Below are 24716 nucleotides of genomic sequence, written 5' to 3' on the forward strand. Positions count from 1 at the left end.
CATGTTTAAATACCAACTCCAGCAGTATAAGTTATTTGAGATGGATTCGTCCATGGATCAGTCATTGAATTACTGTAATTAACTTCAATAATCCGATTAAGTTTTGTAATTTAAGCTACTAATAATTTTTAAGACAATATTTTTAATAGAATTGTCTTTGAAATATATGGTTTATTCATTTTGATTGTCATGCGTAAAAAGCTTAAAAATTTAATATATGATATTAATTAATTAACTTAATTAAATATTGTCGTTGTAATCCGTAGTCAGTAATCCGATTGTAAAATTAATCAATTGTGATTTATAATTAGTAATCGAATTCACGAAATGTTTTTAAAATTAACTGACATATGACAAAATTTAGCGTAAATTTTATTAATAAGTGAAATAAAATAAACATAATGATGCCACGAATATAATACAGCGTAGTTGTTTGTATGAAAGTAATATTTTGTATAACAAATTTCAAATATTATTGTTTTGAAATGCAACATAGTTGTAAACAATCTTTTTTTATTGTTTCTACCACTAAATATTATAACAAAATACTGATGTGATTGTCACAACTACACGGGCAGGTAAAAAAAATAAAATACCAGCTAATAGGTTTATTAAAAAAAATATATTTCTTCAAGTTGGATTTGAACCAGGGACATATGGATTGATACTTGTTAAATACAGTAGAATCTCGATAAGTTAAAGTCCAAGGGAAACACAAAATATTTTAAGTTATAGAGGTTTTAAGTTATCAAGTGGCTATGTTAGGTAAAGGATAATATAGAGGTATGTACATGTTTCTATGTACGCTAGTTAATATAGAGGCATGTACATGTTTCTATGTAGTTACTGAGGGCCTATACAGAGATTATTTATTTAAGTTATAGAGGTTGCGTATTTTAATTTATAGAGGTTTTGGGCTCTGATGGGAAGGGAACATAGTATTTTTTGAAGTAACAGAGGTTTTTATGTTACCGAGGTTTAAGTTATCGAGATTCTACTGTATATACCAAAAAATATGGTAAATATTATAAAAATGATCAATATGTCTATTTCAAACTATCTGTTAACTGGTAACAATAATCTCCATCAAGTTGACTAAATCACATATGGACTAGACATGGTAGATATTCGATCATAATAACCAAATCCTTTATTTAAAGCAAACGCAAAGAAATTTTCTTTTAATTCACCGATTCGCTTTATTTACACGATTATATATTCCAACTAAGTACAATTTTATTTTCCATCAATAAAATGCATGACTTTAAACTAAAATCAATCTCTTTCATAGAAGTAACGATTTTGTTTATGTAGCTTCGGTGAATTTGTATCAATGAATTCATATTTTAAATTGAATCCTATTTTATTGTAAATACAAATATTAAGATGCACGGGGGCTTATCATAGTATTGCCTCTGTCTCTGTTCGATCTTTATCCGACACCATCAGCAGATCCATGGTCTGCGTATTCTTCGGTACTATTGCCAAAGACTTCCTTACTCCATAGTTCTTAGCTAGCCAGGACCCTAGTGAACCAACGACAAATATATCCACTGAGACCCTGTAGCCTTGCGTGGTTAACTTAGCAGCAAGTTTGTTATATTTTTCGAGCTTTTGCTACCGAGCAGCCTCTAGAGCATCCGGAACACCCTCAAATTAAATGAAAATGTCGATTGTTTTTACTTCCTTGCTTGTCTCATCCAGAACTACCAGGGCGAAGAGTAATTTTTACGCCGGGTACTTGTCTGTTGATGTCCAAAACGGCACCCGGGGGTAGATCCGATCCGCGAGCAAGACGGCCTGAACTGCGTTCTACACTTTGTTGCATGAAAAATCTTTCTAATAGTTATTATTGATTAAATGCCTTTGGTTGTACTTCAGAATTCAGGTTTGGTAAATAGATTTTGATTATTCTTTGTTATTTGTATTTTCTAGATCAAACTAATCTAATTATTTACCAACATCCAGAAATTTACATACTTTTTCGCACACCTTGCTATTACTAGATTGGAAGTAAATCATATCTTGAATAGAAATTGTTAATTAATTTTTTTCATGTCAATGATTGCGTTATTCACAATGGCGTTGAAATTTAAAGTTTTTTATAATATCAATCGAACCTCAGAATCTCAGAGTTTTGGTTCACATTTAATAATTTTCTTTTTTTTCAAACGACTTTATGCCATTTAATAATATAAAGTAAAATTATACAATAATGTTTTTAATTAAAAATATTAAGTTGTGTTTACTTGTTAAATTTATATAATTAAAAATATAATCTTTCATTTGTAACACATTTAAAATTACTCGAAATATATACAATTTAATATAATATTGAAGTAGAATTCGATCTTATCTGAAGAATATGTTCAGAAATTAAACAACCTAATTATTCGACTATATGATAAAAGTTGATTATCAGACTCTGAAATACTATTTGTAATATATTAGTTTCTATTCAATAAAATAAACAATTCTAAGAAGGAAAATAAGATGAAAATATCAAAGTAAAACATACAAAAACATTTTGGAGAAAATCTATCTTTTTAAATAAGTTTTACTAATTGTTTTAGAATTTTAGAGATACGTGTTTCTTTATCATCGAATTACGTAATTCTCTAGTTTTATACCCCTCTTTACAGTATAGAGGGGGGGGGGTATGATTTCGTGACTAACACTCTTTACGAAACTTCGTGAGTGGCTTCATTTCAGTGTAACCTACAACGTTTCATTTACGAAAACTTTCGAAATTAGGTCGTTTTCAATTTTGAAAACGATAAACATGTCAATAAAACGACCTATTGAAAAAATATAAACAACCATTTGCTTTTTTCTTGAATGCAAGATAATTCAATATAATAAGAGAGAATAATACTGGTCTACAAAAATACTGGGACGTTTGGCGTGATCTCTACCCTCAACATGTGGGAAAAACAAGGGTATGAAAATTTATCAACAACCGGATAATTTTTACGGAAATGTTTCATAAATATTAGTAAAATTGAATACTCATACTGGCCTACAATTTTCATGAGGCGTTTTCTCAGACCTACAACTTAAACATGTAAAACACTTTTAGGCTTGTAAGCCACAAAAACACATGAAAGTAGTAGTGGCTTAAAACCATATTGAACCGTATTTCGTAGCATACAAAAAAAATATTTGTTAATCGCGACTTATTCGATAATATAGGCAGGTAGATAGATAATGCTTTGTCTCCTAGGTTATCAGCCAGAGCACATGTACGTACGACTTGACGTTTTATTTGAAATATTATCCAGTAAAATTAAAATTAAATAATTTTCTTTTAATATATGTCCCACTTAGATTGTGAGCCACTGCGTTTTTTAATCATAAAATAGCTCAAATTTAATGTGCTTTCCGTTGCCTACAAATGTTCATAGAAAAATGAATATGATCCGAAAAAATAGCATTCGATCGAGTCTTTCTGAGCCGGTTGAGTTTTTATTTTGTTAAAATTTTTAATATACTGGGAGTTCTTCGAGTGGATCTCAAGGGTCCCACCAGACTCTATTCACGGCTTGTTTAAGTTACTTTTTGAGTGGTTAGCTGCAAAACGAGCTATAAGCCATAAAATGCTCTACTCTGTATATTTACTTGCCATAATGTGTAATAATATTCCAGTTTTACTCACCATTAAGTCGATAAATCAGTACATACTAAGCACAAAATATTTATTTATTTTTGTATTATATACTTCTTTTATATAAAATATTTATTTATTTGTGTATTATATACTTTTTTTATACACGGTGTCCTGTCACGGTGTGGCATGGTTTTAATTTAACGTAAACAAACAAACCACACCTATTGTGACGTAATTTGTTTTTTACTAATAATCTAATGTTTTCTTGCAAAATATAATAAAAATATAAAAAAAACGGGATTTGACCAAACTAATTAAATAATTTTATAGTTTTATTAAAATGTTTTTCAAAATAATATAATCCAATGAAATCAGTTTATACTTTTTAAAAATTCCTTCTTTTAGTTGAATATTATTAAATGAAATTTACTAATATCTACTGATTATCATTGGCTGCTGGTTATCGAATAATAGTCAGTCATACTTGTAGCGCCCAAATTAGGGCTCAGATCCGAAATTGGTACATAACTTTTTCCTTCGTGTTTATGAGCTAATTCTGTAGGCCAATATAGATCTGTAGTCAATAACAGAACACCGTGTATATTTTATTCTAACAAGTCTGTTAAGTTTTTTTTTTTTTAATCATAAATATTTTAATAAAAAGCAGACAAACATTTGAAATTACTAAAATTCCTTCATAGATCAAATAATAATATTTTAGAACCAGTTGAGAGTATTAGAGATTACATTTCAAAACATAAATAATAAAAATTGTTTATTCTTTGATTTTCATTTGAATTTTTTTCCACTAAATTACTAAATATTCCCCTTGTGATTTGACAAATTTTTATAAGTCTATGATTAGCTGTAAATAATATTATTTATTTACTAATTTCAGAGGACTGGTAGCGTAAGAGGAGAAGATGTGCCATATGTATTAGGATTACCATTGGTTGGTGGACAGCCTTTTTTTCCACATAATTACACACATGCCGATATGAATGTTGCAAGATTATTGATACATTATTTGGCAAATTTTGTTCGTAAAGGGTGAGTACTGATATACTTTACTAAATATTTTTTGTTATTTATAATACATACATTAATGAATGAGAATGGATTGTAAATTTTAATACATTTACACGCTCAAGGAATATTTAATCGGTCAAACAGTGCAGTTAAAATACATTCTTACATAAAAGCATTTTTTATTTATATTGTTATAAAGTATATGGTTTAAGGTATACTGAAAGGTATTGAAAAAGAATATAGCAGTTAACTTTATTAACACTTCACTTGCTTTCTTTCTGCACACATTGTAAAATATTTAAGTCCGCTTTCTAGGGAATGTTCTATTACTTGATACTAACATCTTTTATTTCTGACAATAAGTAGCTCAATGATAAACTTTCTGAGAATAACTTCGTTATTAAATGTAAATAAAATTTAAAGATAGCCTAAGTCTTTTTTTGTCTGACGATTAAATATTTTTATCACTGGTAATTTAAATTATATATAATGGAGATAGACTTTCGAGAACGAGAGCCTTATATTGAAAATTTCCTCCTTTTTAAGAATTTTTTTTTAGTTTTAATTTAAATTATATATAATGGAGATAGACTTTCGAGAACGAGAGCCTTATATTGAAAATTTCCTCCTTTTTAAGAATTTTTTTTTTAAATTTCTTAAATATTAATATTTTGTGAAATATTGGCCAAAAACTACATACCTTTTTTATCTTTACTTGTTCACAACTTTTGCAGTTTTTTATGTGCTGAAAAATGCTTCTGGCACATTTTTCTAAATTTCGTTTCGAATCTAACGAGGTATCAAACGTATTTTTACGAGCAATCTTTCTATAGTTCACAAATATGAAGTTGATGATCAGACAATACGACTTACAATATAGTATTTACTGACAGTTTATCAAATGCCATAAAATTGGCTTTCCTATGAATCCTATATTAAGACATCTGTTTGGTATTGGTGCTATAATTTTCTAATTTGATTAATTTTTTAAAAAAAGCGAACTGTAATTTCTAAGCTGATTCTAAACCGTGTATAATTACGAATATAATTTAACGGAAAATGTTGCCACTCACCTTAGATTTTGTCGAATACTATGTCAAACATGTGGGTACTATAATGAACAAGGATAATTATTTGGATTGAAGGAGAATAATCGGGTTTACTCACTATAATAAAAACACGTGTCGTTATCGCGCACAAAAACTAATATTATTTTTATTATATTTTTAATTTTGATTTACAGTTTACCCTCTAAAAATAAAATTTATTTCCGTTTAATTCATTTTTAAATGGCTCTATTTCCATTTTATTCATTTCATCATTTTTTTAAAAAGTACTAACTGTTCTGTGAAGCTGGCAATGAAGTATCTATTTTTTACTATACCGTGCTTAAGGAATATGCAAGGATTGAATAATACTAGGGATTTCAATAAAACTTTATAAATACATTTTTTGATTACCAAAGTTTCCAAAAATCACAAAAAATTCCTAGGTCATCGGGCTATTTATTAAAATTTTGTCGTTCAAAGTTGGCTAAAAAAATGATGAATTATAAAAGTTATCCTTTTCAATTGGATATTTCTATATCAAAAAACCTATAGAGTTTGATAAAAAATTATCTAGAATATTTAGACAATCTTGTAGTTTATAATAATACCATAAAAATATAAGGTTTTCGATGATATAAAAAAAAATTTTAATTTAATTATGAGCTCATGGTAGATCCATCATTTGATGAACAGAGACGACTGTAGTTAGAGTATTGATGTTAGAAGAGCGATTTCTATATTATCAAATTTATAAGCAGCACTTGCACACAATATATTATATATTTTTGGAGTTTCATTAAATTGTAAAGCTAAAAATAACACATTATTTGACTACGAAGCATGTATTTGGTTTATATGTATGTAATATGCACTGTGCAATAAACCAAAACTTTTTTACAATACTGTAGGGAAACAAGCACCTTAAATAAATTTTAATAAAATACATAGAAAAAAGATTTTTTTTATTGTAAAATTTGATCGAATTTATTAACGCCTAAGTGTACATTATTCACAAATATCATTGTAAAACACAATATTTTTGTGTAAATACTCGAATAATAAAAACCTGAATGACATAAATAGTATAGGAAAGACATTCATACATTAATATCTCTATACAATTTACATGTATCTCATTTTATTTTATGTATTTTTATTTGAATGGAACTACAGAAGTATTGTATTGTATTAAAATTGTTTATTATTATTTTTCAACATTGCCATAAAAATATATTTATTATTATAAAAGTTCATTTATTTTTTTTTTTTTTTAAATATATTATATTTTGTTTGTGAAAGGTTTTTCTGTTTTTACTTTATTATTATTGTGAAATAAATTTTTCATATTATAGTTAAAATGGATAGTACAGATTAACTACAGGGTAGGTCATTTTATTTTTAAATATTCAAATTTTTCAAAATTTAACAAAAATTTAGGTGGAATTAAAGTTAATACATTTGAAAGGGGAAATATATTGCGCATACTTTTTTCATTTTAAAAACATTCAAGATGACATGATGATCATCTTCATTTGTTTACCATGCCTATATGAAAGAAAGCTTTGCTGGCCAATTTATACCTTAAAAACAAAGACTACCGCGTTATAGGCCTCACTTTCTTTGACCTCAATTATCCTCCCTTTTTATCACAATTTTATGAATTTTAATTTTTTGGTACGGAACTTTTTGAAAATGAAATTTTGCCCATGATACTCGCAGATAATGTAACTTTCTAATAATTTTTACAATACAGAAACTTGGGTTTTTAACCATTTCTTGATTATCGCTTAAATCAAATGGTCAAATTTGCATGTAAACGTCGATTTTTTTTTTTTTTGTCTACTGTGTTTATTAAAAGAAAGCCATTGGCCAGAAAATGGCTAGAACTGTACAAAACTTAAGAAGCTTGCAAACGTTTGAAGCTTCTAAGATGGGGGTGGCGGGGGTCTAAAAACAAAAAGTTATTTTTCAACTCTTTCAGGACTTACAAATTTCTTGCCAATCTTTAACGTACCGTACTCAAGCAAACTTGAAAACTCCGGCAGTATATAATCGGGAAAACAGCCAGTATATAATCGGGATTTTAAGAAAATAATTTAGAATTATAAGAAAACAAGTGAAAACAAACAATAGACCGAGTTAATTGTTGAAATACCATGCATAGACAGTGTTGATGACTCTATCACATTCAGATACATACATGTCACACATACATAATTGATATGTCCATAATTACATACTATACAAATTACGCCTAATTTGCGCCCTCACGGGTAAACAGTGATATTTACGAAAAAATGTTTCAAACAAAAGTTGTTTATTTTTCTAAAAGGAGTATTTTTTACACTTAAACTTTTGTTCTATCTCTCACGGTTTACAAGACCCAATGGACCTATTCTGCTAATTTACGAACTCGACCTCACTTTTTACGTTCTCAGTACTCAGTAAAATTTTAGCTTGATATCTCTTTTCGTTTTTAGTAATCGTGATGACAGACGAACAAACAGACGACAGACGACAGGCAGGCAACCGGAAATGGTCTAATTAGGTGATTCTATGAACACATATACCAAAATTTTTGCTCAGAATCAATATTTTTAAGCGTTACAAACTTGGGACTAAACTTAATTTACTTGCATATTACATCATATATGCATGGTATAAAAACTTAATATACCTTGCAAATTACATATATGCATGGTATAAAAATTTGGAACTAAACTTAATATACCTTGTATATAACATATATGCATGGTATAAAAATAGCTGAATTATTGTCTCAAACTCAAATGTGACATATCCTGTATAAGCTGTTATAATTAGTTTGCTACATTCATTCATCTTCTCAAAATTTCACATTTATAACATATCTTTTCACACGTTAAAAGTTTGGCCCACCTTAAGGATGTATGAGCATGACAACAATGTTTGATTTAAAGGCTCAAAATTTGTTTGTAGGTAGTCTTTTACTCAAAGAATATGTGATTAAAATTTCAGCTTAGATAACCGGGCAAATAATTTTTAAGAAAAAAGTCATTAAAAATCGATATAAAATACATTGGCTCTTATGGAGGAATCTCAAAAAACGACATATTTTGGAAGTTTTTGATAATTTTCATTTGGAATGAATGAAAACAAATTAAAAAAAAAACTTTTTAATAGAAAGTAAACATATTAGCAATGAATTAGAAAAGAAAAAAACTAAGTGTCACCGTCCGTATAAGGGATGTAAGAGCAGGGTAGATTAAGGGTTGAAATTATTTTTATCTTATTTTCAACTTTGATGATGAATTTTGTTATAACTTCATGAATGTAGACGAAAAATAAGAATAAAATTTTTCGATATATGTCTTGGTTTTCGAAATATCGAAAGCTAAATAATTAAACAAAATTTTCAATTTTCGATATTTTGAAAATCAAGCCAGATATCGAAAAATTTTATTCTTACTTTTCGTGTCAAGTAATAATATAAATTTATCATCAAAATTGAAAATATCTATTTTTAAATTTGTGCCCCCACTACCATGCTCATACATCCTTAACCTTTTTTTCGCTTTAAAAACAAATTAAACGTTTAGTAGAAATCAATGCATACAATAAATATTACATACAATGTAGGTACACATGATATTTATGATTATAGGCATGTATACAATATTATATTACATACCCTAAAGTTAATTTATTTGATATTAGTATTATTAACATTTTATTGAGCAGAAAATTTGTGAAACTAATAAAATGTTTCATTGCATTCTTAGAACATAAATATGAATATTACTAAAACTTTGAACTTAGAATTTAATTAGATGTTAATATTGAAAAAGTTTTATAGTGTTATTTATTATATATTACCTACACTTACATTACATAAGAGGTAAATATTATTGAAATTATTTTATTTAATAAACTAGCTGTGAACTACCCGCTTTGCTGGGCAACATCCCCACTTGCACCCCTCCCTCCACATTTACTTCCGTGGGATAACAGTTTTGTAATGTACACGTCATGCTCTTTTATTTGATACCCCACTTAGGTATATTTGTAAATATTCGATAATTCCTTCCCACTTTCTCGCTACCTCTTTTTACCCTCCGAAGGTTAAAAGTAGATAAAAACAATAGATCTTTGAAGCTGGTTGTATATCCTGTCAATATTTGAGCTTAATCGATGCACAACTTTTTTAGTTTTTGAACCATATCCCTTTCAACCCCTATTTCAACCCCTTACTCTACTATAATATGGATGTATTATACATATAAACCTTCCTCTTGAATCACTCTATCTCTTTAAAAAAACCGCATCTAAATCCATTGCGTAGTTTCAAAGATTTAAGCGTACATAGGGACATAGGGACATAGGGACAGAAAAAGCGACTTTGTTTTATAATATGTAGTGATATACGATATTTATTAACTAACTACATTGTACTTAAAACATTAATGAAAATTTATATTGAATACTGGCGGTGCTTGTGACTTCACTGCATGTACCAAAAAATTTTATTATGAAATTAGTAATAATTATTAAACGGTAAAACACGTGTGTTACCGAGACTACAAGCTAACTTCATCTCATAACTCGTAGGCAAGGATTAAAATTTTATTCCTCGTAACTAATCCAGGCGAGGGGTATTTTCAAAAAGCCGAGGCGAGGCAAATTGTTACAGAAACCCCACCTCGGCCGAAGCGAAATTTTTCTAATTTTTTCGTTTATATTCATACATGTTATAATATTATACTGCTATTCGCTCCGTACGTGAGTTTCGTTTCCATGGTAACGATACACTACTCTAATTATAGAATTGAATGGATGCATATATAATTGTATGGATTGCATTTAAGACTTACATTTAAAATTTAATATTCTTGTTTCACAAATTTAAATAAATAATTATGATAATTTACATTTGAAAAATAATATTTGTTCAATTTGATTTCTTATTTTCACAATTAACTTAATGAATTAAGTTTAAATAATTCGTTTTTTTTCAATAATTTAAATTTGACATTTCTATTACATTAACATGTAAAGAATTGCAAATTAGTCAGAACAGCCCCCTTTAACTCCAAAATTTTTCACTTAAAGCGCTGGCATCGATTTTATTGTCCCTACCATGACTACGCACACAACGAATATAGGATGCTCTGTTATGGACTGCAGAACGGTTCACTATCGTAGTAAGCAGATCAAGACGAACGAAAAAGCTCTTTACCAAATTTCGATCTGAGAACTGATTTGCGAGATATGGGAGCGGAAACCACTCTCTTATATGGAAAAGACCATAAAAAACTATAAAATTTAATTGGTCAATAAAAATCCAATAAATTAGCAATTTGTTATCTTTATCGTTCGCATTTAATTATTGACTTGCCTCATTTGTTGTTCGATTACTATTTATTTGTTACTATTTCCGAGAATATGAAAAATATTTGTTAAGACACAGTTCTCATAATATACCAGGAGCAAGCATTTGAATTTGCAAAATGCCAATTTATTGTTGTGCAGAAAGCTTGCTGATTATTAATATTCCGGATATTGCCAAAATCTGTATTGGTCCAAATTTTTGTACACCCCCCTCCCTTTTCCACAGAAACAAGCAAGTGTCAATTTTCTGAACCAAGTAAAATTACCAAACGTTTTTTGGTTATTTCACGTAAGAAAAGTCCCTTGTGATTTTGTTTAAACTTCATCGTTTTCAAGTTATTGATAGTTTAACATTTGAAAAAACTCCAAAAATGACATTTTCAATGCTTTCTTCGTTTTAAAATTTTGTTTACCTCAACTTTTGGCAACTGATTTTCAGGTTAAAAAATTTTTCATCAAGCAAATTTTTAACAAAAAATGATATCAACTTCGTTGAGATGTCGATCGAAGCGTATTTACAGAAATATGATACGAAACAAATTTCATAAAATTCAGTCGAGTCGTTTTGAGTTGGAGGAGTTTTTTTTTTTTTAATTATCTCCTTATCGATATCGCGCAAACAAAAAGTGATATCGACTTAAATGAGGTGTTGATCGAGGCGTATTATCGGCAATATGATCAGAAGGGAATTTCATAACATTCGGTCGAGTTGTCTCGAGTCGGGCGAGTTTTTTTAAAAATTCTTTCCTTATCGATATCGCACGAACAAAAAATGATATCGCCTTCTTTGAGGTGTCGATCGAAGCGTATTAACGGCAATATGATCCGAAAAGAATTTCATAATATTCGATCGAGTCTTTTCGAGTCAGTTGAGTTTTTATTTTTATTATGATGGGAACTTATTCGTGTGGACCTCAGGGGTCGCACCACACAATATCCACGGCTTGCTTGACTGTTTAATTATCAATGAATTTTAAAACGAATTTGCATATAAACTTTGGATGGAATATTTCGTTCCACAATGTTCAAACAAAATTATTCCAAAGAAAAAACAAACAATGTAGGAATGAAAGTTCTTATGGAATCATTTACAGCGTTTTTGTGTATGCTAAAAATTAAAAATCAGATCACATACAAATAGCACAATCCCCATAATTCTTTTTTCTCATTTATGTTATACAGAGAGTTAGTTTTATTATAACAACTGAATTTAAATTCAAATGTGTGTTCTGGTCCGTATTATATCAAGATATGGATTTTAGTTTATATACAGAATAAGATACATCTTAATCAAAATATAATACCTATAATAAATAATTTTGTGAATATTAACCATTAAAAAATACAACATTTGAATGGCAATCACATATTATATATCTAGTGTAGTAGTTAATGCAGAGAAGATTGGCTAGGTAAGTCCATTGTTTAGCTTGGCTTGCATTCTAGGTGATTTATTTACTAATTTTGTTTTCCTTATTATAATTAACTCTTTTCGTGATATAATTTAAAAAGTAAACAAATGAAATGAAAAAGAAACCTGGAATCATTTACACAAGTACAAGTATATCAGAAAAAGATATCCTTTCTTCGTGTTGGGGTTTGTGATCCTAGACTCATCAGTGTATTTCACATCGGAGTAATTTAAATTTGAATCATGTTTTTTATTATGATGTTTATTATTTTTTTATAAAAAGTTCATCCATTATTAATAATAAGTCTTATCTTTATTATTATTTATCACTCGTGATATTCTCTACATCCTACTCGAAATGCTAGTACACGTCATCGAAAATTGGAAATGAAGAATGGATCATGTTAACTGCAGTAGCAGGCAACATTTTAAAGAAATAGGTAAAAAATAAACTCCAACAATGGTTCTTTTGTTGATCCGTTGAAGGATGTCGTTGTAAGAGGCATTAGTCACATTTTAGTTTATCGAAGTTAACAAAATTAAACAAAGATGGAAACAATAAGGTATGGTCCATCTCTCTCAAATAAAAAAAAATTTCAAGTAGACAATCTTTTGAAAGAATCCCTTCCCCAACTCTTTGTTGATCCGCATTTTCTATTTTTCTTTTCATTTTTTATTCAATTAAAACAGCAGCAGTTTGTTTAGAGCCGGGACGTGATGAAAGCTGAAAAAAACACAACACAATAGTGTCTCTATTGGCACTGAGCGAAGATAATTTATAATATTCTATAGTGAGAGATCTATAATGTAATTATATGTTTAGATGCGTTCTAGTATAGCTCTCTATGATGCTCTACATAAAGCATGGTAGATCAAAATCTAGGTTCAGCTTAAACAGTTCACTAAGCTTGTCGTATTACAGCTAGAACAAGTCTTGCTCTGGCTAGATCAAGTCTTGCTTTTAGAGCAAATCTTGCTCTACCTAGATGTGGGGAATTGGGATACTTTCAGTTATCAATACTCAGAAATACACTCATGAAGAAAGGATTTTAGGCCGGAACCGATCTATCGTGAGTCTACCTTATCTATATTGATGGAATTTTTGGAACAGAAGCTTTACTTCTTTTTATCTATACTGAGATATGTCAATTTTTTTTCTAAAATTGGAAACACTCTCCAATAACATAACTATACGTCCTACAGACATAATATTTAAACAAATAGTTAATCAGAAAGTGTCATCTGAATGTTTTGAAAGACATTCTAAAAAATTATTGAAAAACGCAACGAAAAGCGCTAGGAAAAAACTTCATCACTTATTTTTTATTTTCTAGACGAATTTATGCGATTAATAAACAAGTTTATTAATAAGATTTAAATAAACAATTTATCGCAAAATGTTATAGGACCTTTTTGAAGAAAATTTAATTAACAACTTTTATTTCGTTAACTATTTCGTTAAAACAACTAGGGAACGAGATAAGGTGGGAAAACCTTCTGCACTCATAAATTCAAGATGGCGGTTCGTTTCCCCCAAAGATAACACCCCGAAGTTAAGCTCCCCAAAGGACCCCCACCATTTATCAAAATATATTTCGAACTCAAACTATTTTAAAGATTTTATTTAGCTTGCAATGTATGTATGTATGTTACGTTGGATTCTTTGAACTCTATTTGAAATACTTTTTAAGGTAGTACTATCGGTAATAGACTTTGCATTAAGAATTTCATGAAATGAAATTTGGCATAGTTGTCCATTATTATATCATAATTAACCAGTTAAATTTTTAGGGGCCTTCAGAGAAGTGAAAATCAGAACGTCCAGTTTTGTGAAATAAAATAAAATCTGTGATTTCCCATAAAGATCAATGTTAAAATATCTTTAAAATATCTTTTTTTCAGTTCTTTGAAGTCCCCTAAAAATTTAACTGGTTAATTATGATATAATAATGGACAACTATGCCAAGTTTCATTTAATTATGAATGCCAAGTCTATTACCGAAAGTACTACCATAAGGGACAGGCTTTTATTGTACCTAAAAGTAGAAAATAATTTTATCTATAAGTTACTCATACCCGACTATTTGTAAAAGCTTGAGGTGCTTAATATCAAAGATGAATCGAAAAGTATTCAGGCATGTGGAGTAGATGAGGCGCTCCGAATCATTTTTGATATTTTAAATAAACCGCCTCAAGCTTTTACAAATAGTCGGATATGAGTGACTTATAGATAAAATTATTTTCTACTTTTTAGTACAATAAAAGCTTGTCCCTTAAAAAGTATTTTTTATTAAAATTTTTTTTTCTAAATCATTAATTTGATTGGATTATATACTTTTTCAAATATCAATGAGTGAATATCAAATAATGATATAGCTGGATTCAATTTCATTTCAAATATTTTGAAAATTCATATGAATAAGTAAATTTAGAGTCAACGGTGTATCTAATACGTATATATGTACCAATCTCCACAATATTTTTCCAAGAAAATGCGCATTACCCACAAACTTTTGAAAATGTATATCTATCATATTATTTTCATGACATATTTAATAATTCTTAAAATCTATACAACAATTTTCAAAATTGAATTAATAAAAAATGATTTCTATCAGTGTCTAGTTTTAAAGATTTGATTTAATTATCATTTTAAACATTTGATTCTTTATGGGCAGTGGTGAAGATGGGCATGGGCAGCGGGCGGGTATAAAGCTAGTTTAGAATAATCAATGATTTACCTTGAGTATTACTTTTAATACAATTAGTAATCAGCATTTCAAAAGATTTCATCTTAACATTTTAATTTGAAAAGTCCATACCAAGACAAAGGTTCTTTTATATAACTTGGTTAAATTTAACGAGTTTACTTACATAATTCAAATCATACTTTTTGTAGCACACAGTATTCAGACAGGATATGATGGTATATTAAGGTAAGATATTTCACAGTGAACGACTTCATACGATAAACAGATTTTTGACATATTATAAATAAAAGGTATATAATGTTTATCAACACATGCACCACAGTATGTATAAATAAGCGTAAAAAACTGTTATCATCATTTTCATCGACGATGGGATGGTAGCAATAGTGTGAGTGTCGTATTTTGTTATGTCACTCGATAAAATTCTATTTAAAATTCGATACAAAATCCATTATACTTAAAACGTAGCTGTCTCCATTTTGAAAAAGGAGGAAATTTCCAACTCGATTGATACAAAAAAAAAAACGTTCACTCGTATGAACATGCATATCATTAATATTTGAACGTGCAGATTGGACAACTAAATTACCTTTTTGTACTGTATTATCTTGACACAATGGCACTCGTGTTATAAGCATTGCTCACGCTCGATTTTAAACATAAAAAACTTTTATTTTTCAAATGGTATCAAATGGTTTATGTTTTATAGAAAGATTTAATTTTCTATCTTCATATAATTTTATCTAAGTATTTTCGAATTATGCATTTTGCAGGTCTCTTCAACCTATCTGCAGTTTTTTTTAAATATTCTTTATTCAAGTCCTCCAGAAATTGTGAGAATTTCTCTCATCACAAGAATAAAGGTGTTAGCAAAAAATATTAACTTCGGAAATTTACGGGCCTGTTCGTGTACCTCCGTTAGTTTAATATAAGTCAGTACACTGTAATTTAAAAAACTTGTGATAGAAATATGGTGAAATTGGTAAAAATGAATATAGTTATTTAGATTATTTCTCTGCACTTATATTTTCATTGTCAAACAATAATCAGGTAATCAAACTATTTTTAATTAGCTAGTGCATTAAAAATAAATTTAGAATAAATTATGTTGGAGTTATCATTTACAAAGTTTAAAAATATCTAAAGCGCGAAATTTTTGACGAATGTGTAGAACGCGTAAGGAAATCTCTCCTCAGGCGAATAAAGATTACCGAAAAGTCAACGCAAATGCTAACCGGTTGATTGAATTTATTCGTAATTAGCTACTTCCTTCGAAATCATGAGCCTATATACCTTCCTATCAAACCATGAGCCTGAAACAAAAAACAATATGGGCAATTCCATCGAAGAAGTTAAACTTGCGGAGCACAACAAAACAGTAAAATAAAGCATTAATTTTTATTCAAAATGAAAAAATAAGTGTCGCTACTTTGATATTTTAAATTGAATATAATTTTCACTATGGTATTTTTTATATTTTTTATTTTACCAAAACGATATGTACTATTTTACTATAAAGATTTGTACATTTCGTTTAAGCGGAGAATTAAACTTAAGGAAAAAAGAAATAAAACAACATATTGAATCTGGTATACGCAGCAAGAAATGTATTTGAAATCCAGCTGCGATAGAAAATCAATTTAATTTCACATGGAAACCCAAATCAAAGATTAGGTTGAAAATATCTATCAACGAAACTTTCATCAATTTGTCAAAATTATTATACCTACTCACTCAAAACAGGAAGGAAACTTTTAAAATATGAAGTTGAAAAAAAGTGTATCATATTTTACACAATTTTTGTAGCTATATATAAAAATATGATAAACAGTAAGAAAGTATAAAGATTTCTTTTTAGTAATAACAATATCTATACAAAATATAGACTCTATCAGACAGCTACATACAGTTTATTAACCTTCTGATAGAAAATTATTGTTCTCAGTCTGAAAATAAAAATAAAAATTTTATTAAGTTTTGAGACGTTTGCAATACGTTTATTTTACTTTATTTTCTTTAAATTCATAAGTTTGTTTGTCCTTGTATACAGAATGTTTGGCAATTCGATACAAATAAGTATTAAACGTGGTTATACTAAAGTTTGTTTTCAATAAATCAGGAGTCGAAAATGTATAGTGTTCGCAATTTTTTCCGAAGATCTTTTTTTCAGACATTTAGTGCAAAATCAATTCATAATCAATTATTTGCAAATAAATAAATTCAATTGAAAAAAGCGTTTTCAGTCATTTTTTCGCAAAAATATGCAATAAAGAATTTGTTCTTTTTTAAATTATATAAAAATATCTAAGGAACAGAAAGTTATATTGCACCAGTATAAAGTGAACCCTTTACGAGTTATATCGCTTACAAGGAAGAAAGAAAAAATTTCCAGTATTTCTTTAATAACTCCAGTCTCCAGGTTCCGCAGGTCCATTATGCGAGTAGACCTCCCCCCTTCAGAGATTGAAAAAACTTCTGACCCATAACCGAAAACAGCTCATACAATCCGCAACTCTATTGTCTGTCAAAATTAGCGTAATTTTTTAATATACTAGTCTTACTAAAGACCATTAGTATTTTTTTTTAAGACTTAAGCCTACTTATGATTGCAGTGTTATTTGATAGACGTCATTAGTGATGAAAATACACCTAATAAAATTTGTTGCGGCGTGAAATTTTGACTATTTGTGGGTTTCCATATGGATTGAAGCTGCTAGATTTGCTAACGCATGTTTCTGCGCAGGAGAAGGAAAAAGTTTAAATTTTGTTTCGATTAATTATATTTTTAAAATCCCAGTACATTATTTAATTTTTTTGGTGGGTAACGTTTTTGAAGAACGTGAAAGTATTTACCAGAGCTCATTTTGAGGAATACAATGTACAATTTTGTATTTAAGTTAAAAAATATTAAATAAAATTATTTATGAGAACTGACCATTACTCTCTTTATCATTGCAGATACAGTTTTTAAAATTTACGAAATCTAAGTCCTGCTTTATGATTTACATCAAACTCAAAACGAAAATTCTAAGTCTTTAAATTTCCCGGAAATGGAAATATATTCGATTTCCGGGAAATGTTTTTTGTTTATAAAATTCAAGAAAAATAAAAATATTATTAATGAAATGGTATAGTATATAATCGTAAGTAATTAAATTTCCAGGAAAAAAAATATATTCATAAAAAGTTTTTTGTTTATAAAATTCAAGAAAAAAGAATCACTAGTAGAAAATGGTAGCCATCAGACAGCGGAATATTAGACAATAGAAAATTCACACATAAAAACTAAAAAAATAAATGCCTGGAATTGGTAGCAATTTTTTACGCTTTTTGACAGTTTAAAATGAGATCCGTTCAATACTCGGCTGGCTAACATTTTAAGCTATAGGTTAGGTTATATTGGCTGTCCACGAAGGACACACTTAGGCTATAGAGCCCATTGTGATATCATATATGTGTTTTACCACCTTTCCGCTGATAATTTCATTTATCAGCTCCTCAATTTCAGAGGCTGAGTGCACCTCCTTCATGCATATACCATGCACTACACCAGCCCATCACAACTATTAATTAAATTAATTTTGTTGCGACGGCGGGAATCGAACCCACTATCCTAAGCAAGTTACTTGCACAATATATGTCATATTTTTAGAGATCCATTTCTAAAATTAAGGAAATTATTTTTCATTTTCGTTCGAAGATGATTAAGGATGCGGGATATGATACCATAGACTCGTTCGAAGATGATTACTTCCCACCATAAATATAATTTTAAAAAGACATTTGTTTATTATATATGTTTTTTTTTTTTTTTTTTTAATTATATTTGTGGTGGAAAGTATTCATCTTCGAACGAGTCGTCTTCGCATAAAATCGATCAAACTTCGCTCGCCTTCGGCGAGCTCGTTTGATCGGTTTATTATGCTACGACGACTCGTTCTCAATGATTACAAGTGTAGATGTTAAGAGAATACTTAATTTTCTTTTGTTATAATTTTGTTATTTGATACATGCCAAAATTCATTAATTTATTTATTCTTTAAATGTTACATTCAATCATGTAGGTACACATTAAATAGGGAATATTTCCTTATGCTAGAACATTACGAGCAAAGGTATCGCCTAGATTCTGTATAGGCCTGTTGTAGAACTTTTCAAAGACTGACGATTGGTTAGACCACCCCGCACCTCACCTTATTGTGTCTTTATCGACACCCCGAGCATTTGCTTTCGATACGGCAGCGTGCTTAGCACTATATGCGCTAAATTGGTTCATGTCGATTCCAGCTTTCATGAGAAAGGACTTTATCCAATGCCCGAGTGTTTTGACGCCTATGGCTCTATATGGTTTGATCGTCGATATAACAAGAGTTAATATAATAATAGGAAACAAAAAGTTCGTCTTGAACTTTTTAAGCTATTCGCTTACTAATTTATGTGACGCCTATGTTCCTGTAAATGTGACTTTTTGTCAAAATATATTAGGAGAAAAGGGTTCGTATTTGACTTGTGAGAGCTGTTCACTTAATAATTGTTTTACGTACCTGGAGTTATATTACATTGATTGTTATTTTCGGATTCGTTATTTGATTTTTTCTGTACGAGTGATTCGACTATTTTTGTAAGGTTATGTATCTGTTCCTGCATGTTTTGCCATTTTTTGTTATCTTCACGTTCATACTTACGATCTGCTGACCGTGAAATTGAACGTTTTCTCTTCCTTTCTTTCGGCATGTTAATTGCGAGTGTGTTGTAATTTGGACACAACGAAACTATATGACATATACATATAGTACAGGACGCCACCGACGAGGACAGGAGCGTGCGAAATTTAAAAAATTTTGTGGAAAAAAGTTGTGGATTTGGACATAGCTTACACTACTACACTTGTAATCATTGAGAATGAGTCGTCGTAGCATAATAATTATTAAGCAATAAAATATTTTGTCCGGAAAATGTACTGCACCGCTGAGCTTTTGTACCACCTGGAACATGCCCTACTCAATTTGTTTTGTTTTATAAATACGTACATGGTTCACTTTTGCTTAATGGCTTAATAATTATTAATGTTATCAAATGGTCATAGTGTCCGACAAATTTTCTCCTGCGTTTTTTCGAAACGATAATTCAAATATTACGTCATCATGCTCATTTGAAAACGCAGCCTTTTCAGCCGAATACCAAACGACTCTCATTTCATACTTTCACTTTCAAAAATGGATTCATCATTTAAAAAAACCGCGATTTCCCACGCTCTATAAATTAATATTTGTAAATATCATTTTGTTTTACTCAAGTAGAGAGTTGATAGATAGGTACTCCAAAAATTAAAATTTTCAAGGGCGACGGACAAAATATTAAGCGTCGGACCAAGCAAAAAAAAAAAAAAAAGAAAAGAAAAATAATTAACAGATAATATAAGTGCAAATTCGATGTACGTACTTATTAATTAAAACATTCAATGAAATACCATCTAATAAATGGAGGGTCAATACATGCTTATGGAAAATTTTGATCAGGACTTCTCAGTTAAAGTATTGTATTTTCTCCCACTAATTTTTCAGTTATTTGATTTACAATTTTTATATAAGCCGTCTTGTAGAAAGCAGAAAAAAAATCATGTAGATTAGATAGTTATTGGTCTGATCTCAAAAAGTTATATCTCTTCTGGGGTATATACAAGGGTGTGAGTATCCATCGCACACATATTCCAACCGACTCATATAAACCATCCTCATTCAGAGATATAAAATATCTATTTCCATTTAAAAAGATATGCTTATACAGATCGTAAAAAAATCGTGATTTATAGTATTTGTATCAACTATGTATATAATGTAATGCACATATAGTTTAGTTTTATCTATGATATGAGATTACAGTGTGCCTTAAAATGGGAATAAGCCTTGAAACGAGATAAATATTTGCTTGATGAGGACATAATTTGATCGAACCGCTGACAAAAGATTATTTAGTACACCCAAATTACATAAAATTATAAATCATCCAAGGAATTTCAAAAATGACTCAAAATGCCAAAATTAACTTGAAAGCTCCATTACTTTGATAATTAATCTTTTGTTAGAGAACATAGTAGGTAGCCGGCCAAGCTGAATCGATCGTAGAACTATTCTATTTAAAAATTTGCAAATAAGCGTTTTATAAAAAAAATGATGACTTACTTTCAATTTTTCACATGTAAATGGTTTAGTTAATGAAAAAATTGAAATTATTGAAAAATAACAATTAATAAAACTTGTTGCATTCGAAATTGTGAAAGAAGGAGACAAAATTGCATAAATAGAATTCTGTTAATGTAAAATAACTATATTAATTATTAAAATTTGTTGCAAAATAATATTAGATTTTCAATGTAATGCATAAATATGCATTAACAATGCACAATGTAAAATATGCACAAACCATAAATTAATATGCTCACCCAAACAATTTTATATACAAATATGCTAATGTTTATCATGGAAACAGTCTGAAATAAAACACATGCTCGTTGCTAATATTAAAAATTATTGTTAATTAGGTGAAAAATCAAATGCCAAATGTGGACAGCCAATGTTATAGTACAAGAGAGGGTATAAGGTCGATCTTCATTAATTTTAATAATTTGTTTCCATGAACGATTTTTTTTCAAGCAAGCCGATGCTATTATTTTCGATATAAAATTATCTTTCTTCTGATACCAATGTCGATTGGCTAACAAATCGGTGTAGTTACTTATATTGACTTATCTTTTCTACTTGATGAGGTAACTTCACCAATCTGTTAGCTAATCGAAATTAGTCTCAGAATAAAGATAATTTAATTACGAAACTAATGGTATAGGCTTACCTGAAAAAAACCGTTCTTGGAAAAAATTAATTAAATTAAAAATAGCCATGAACACTTTTCGATAGAAAAACTATGATAGGAATGTTTACAAATCAATAAAATTTCAAAAAAAAACAAGTGAAAACAAACAATTGACTGAGTTAATTGTTGAAATGCCATGCATAGACAGTGTTGATCACTATCACATTACACATACATACATGTCACACATACATAGCTGATATCCCCATGTAATAGATATAATTTACGCCCTCACGGGTAAACAGTGATGTTAACGAAAAAATGTTTCAAACAAAAGTTGGTTATTTTTTATAAGGAATATTTTTTACATTTAAACTTTTGTTCTATCTCTAACGGTTTACAAGACCCAATTGACTTATTGTTGCTCATTTAGGAACTCGACCTCACTTTTTGCGTCCTGAGTATCGTGTTGGTAGACAGACGGACAAACGGGCAGACAACCGAAAATGGACTAATTAGGTGATTTTATAAACACCTATACCAAAATTTTGTTCATCGCATCAATATTTTTAAGCGTTACAAACTTGGGACTAAATTTAGAATACATTGCATATTACATGTATGCATGGTGTAAATATGTCTCATATGGCTATCAGATGGGTGAAGATCGACTTTATGCCATCTCTTAGACGATAACTTAATAACATGCAGATTTTAAATCAGCGAATTGTTACTTTTTGAAATAACAGTATTTTCGCCAAATAATAAAAAATAATTTATCTTTTTCAAATTAAGTTTTTTTAAACTTCAGATTCTTAAAAACTTTCATACTAACTCCAATGTTAGCCGTTTAGGAAATTGTTTGCACCTGTTGTTAAAAATAAGTTTTTGCTTGGCATTTAAGTAAAAATGAAAAACGAGATATAATCTCTTCATCAACTACCAAATGCAATAACGGTATTTTTGATACTAGATTTATTTCGGTAGAAATATTATTTTTCCCTACTGGAAGTCGTGTCTTTCTTATATTCTTATGGAAATGGTAAATATAAAGCATTGAATAAAAAACATCCAATCATTTCCACTTACTCTATAAATAAATATATGATATCGAATATTGTTTATAGTGCAAAACCAATGTTTTTAAGCTTGTATTTGTATTATACTTTTCGTTCGTATATACCTGCTGATACATAAACCTATAGAAAGCTTTGCTGATGCAAAATAAGTCAATCGTTAGCTAGTTCACCGAATATGTCGATATATATAAAGTTTTTATAAACCTAGATACCTTTAAAGAAATCTTCTTCTTGTATATATAAAAATGTTATGTTCGTTTGTGAATTGCTTATGGACTCAAAAAATTCTACTTCGATTGAGCTCAAATTTTTACACGATTTAAAACCTTCATCGATAATGATTTTTATCTATATTTAACCCCCAGGGGGTGGAAATGAGGATAATATTTTGTTTATGGAAAATTCTTGTAAATAATTTAAAGACAAATACAGAGGAACGTTTGCCTAAATGTCGTGATACTAGGTTTTTTTTTTTTAATTTCCTGTGATTTATAATATTAACAAAAGATAATACTAACTATTATTATTATCACAAGTAGTATTTTAGCAATATCTCTTTATTTTTGAAAATCTGAAACTATAAGTATAACAAATTGTCTTTCAAAATCAAATATCTTGAAATGAATCTTTGATACAGATCTTTTAATAGTTAAGTTGCTATAAAATATCTACAAATTTTTAACTTTAAACCCAATATAGGAAGTTATTCTAATGGGTCCGATTTTCGAAATTGAAGTTTTCAACATATCTTTACGTGTCATGGTTAGGACGAGGCTTTAACACCAATTTTGAGAAGAAGTATGTGTGTGTACGTCCGTAGACATTCTTTCGTTGTCGATATCACGCGAACAAAAATGGCATCGACTGAATTTCATAACATTTGGTCGAGTCGTTTCAAGCCGGGCGAGTTTTTTTTATAAATTATTTTCTAATCGATTTTGCGCAGACAAAAAATTATAACGACTTCTTTAAAGTGTCGATCGAAGCGTATTAACAGCAGTATGATCCGAAAAGAATATTATGACATTCGATCGAGTCTCCTCGATTTGGTCGAGTTTTTTTTATAGAAATTTATAATGCTGGGAAGTTATTCGTGTGGACCTCAGGGGGTGCACCAGACCCTACCCGCGGCTTGTTTTTTTCCTATAATAGACACGCATGTTTTTCCTATTTATGAACAATCAAATATTTTCAAATATACCCAAGTAGCAGTGTATCAAATAAAAGAGCATGACATGTACATTACAAATCTGTTATCCCGACATACGGGGATATGTGGGGGGGGGCGAGGATTGAAATTGGGGATGAATGATCGAATATTTTCAAATATACTCAAATCTGGTATCAAATAAAAGGGAATGACGTTTACATTAAAAAACTATTCAATGAAAATCAGTATAGCCGTTTAAAAATTGTGAAGTTTTTTATCGGGGCTTTATCAAATTTCATAAAATTTACTAGATATTTCTCATCTATTTCCATGCAAGCAAAATGTTCCACAGCGAAGTGTGGCGGGGTATAGCTAGTAATATATAAAAAAAGATTCCACCAGATGATGATCGTAAAATATTTATACAACAGTTTATCAAATCGATATAAATATTCCATATAGAAACGGTGGCATTTTCAATGCTATCGTCACTCAACCGTAGA

The 24716-nt window shown here is 29.2% G+C and overlaps 1 protein-coding gene across 1 annotated transcript in view; it reads left to right on the plus strand.

The window, feature by feature from the left end:
• LOC123290847 (neuroligin-4, Y-linked) overlaps positions 1-24716 on the plus strand; it is a 623005-nt gene that overhangs the window by 535410 nt on the left and 62879 nt on the right. The window contains exons 6-7 of the mRNA XM_044871193.1: positions 4506-4657; positions 17810-17835. Coding sequence (XP_044727128.1) covers positions 4506-4657; positions 17810-17835 — 178 coding nt within the window. The remainder of the gene's footprint in view (positions 1-4505; positions 4658-17809; positions 17836-24716) is intronic.

The sequence above is a fragment of the Chrysoperla carnea genome, chromosome 1 (assembly GCF_905475395.1).
Source record: "Chrysoperla carnea chromosome 1, inChrCarn1.1, whole genome shotgun sequence".
Taxonomy (NCBI): Eukaryota; Metazoa; Arthropoda; class Insecta; order Neuroptera; family Chrysopidae; genus Chrysoperla; species Chrysoperla carnea.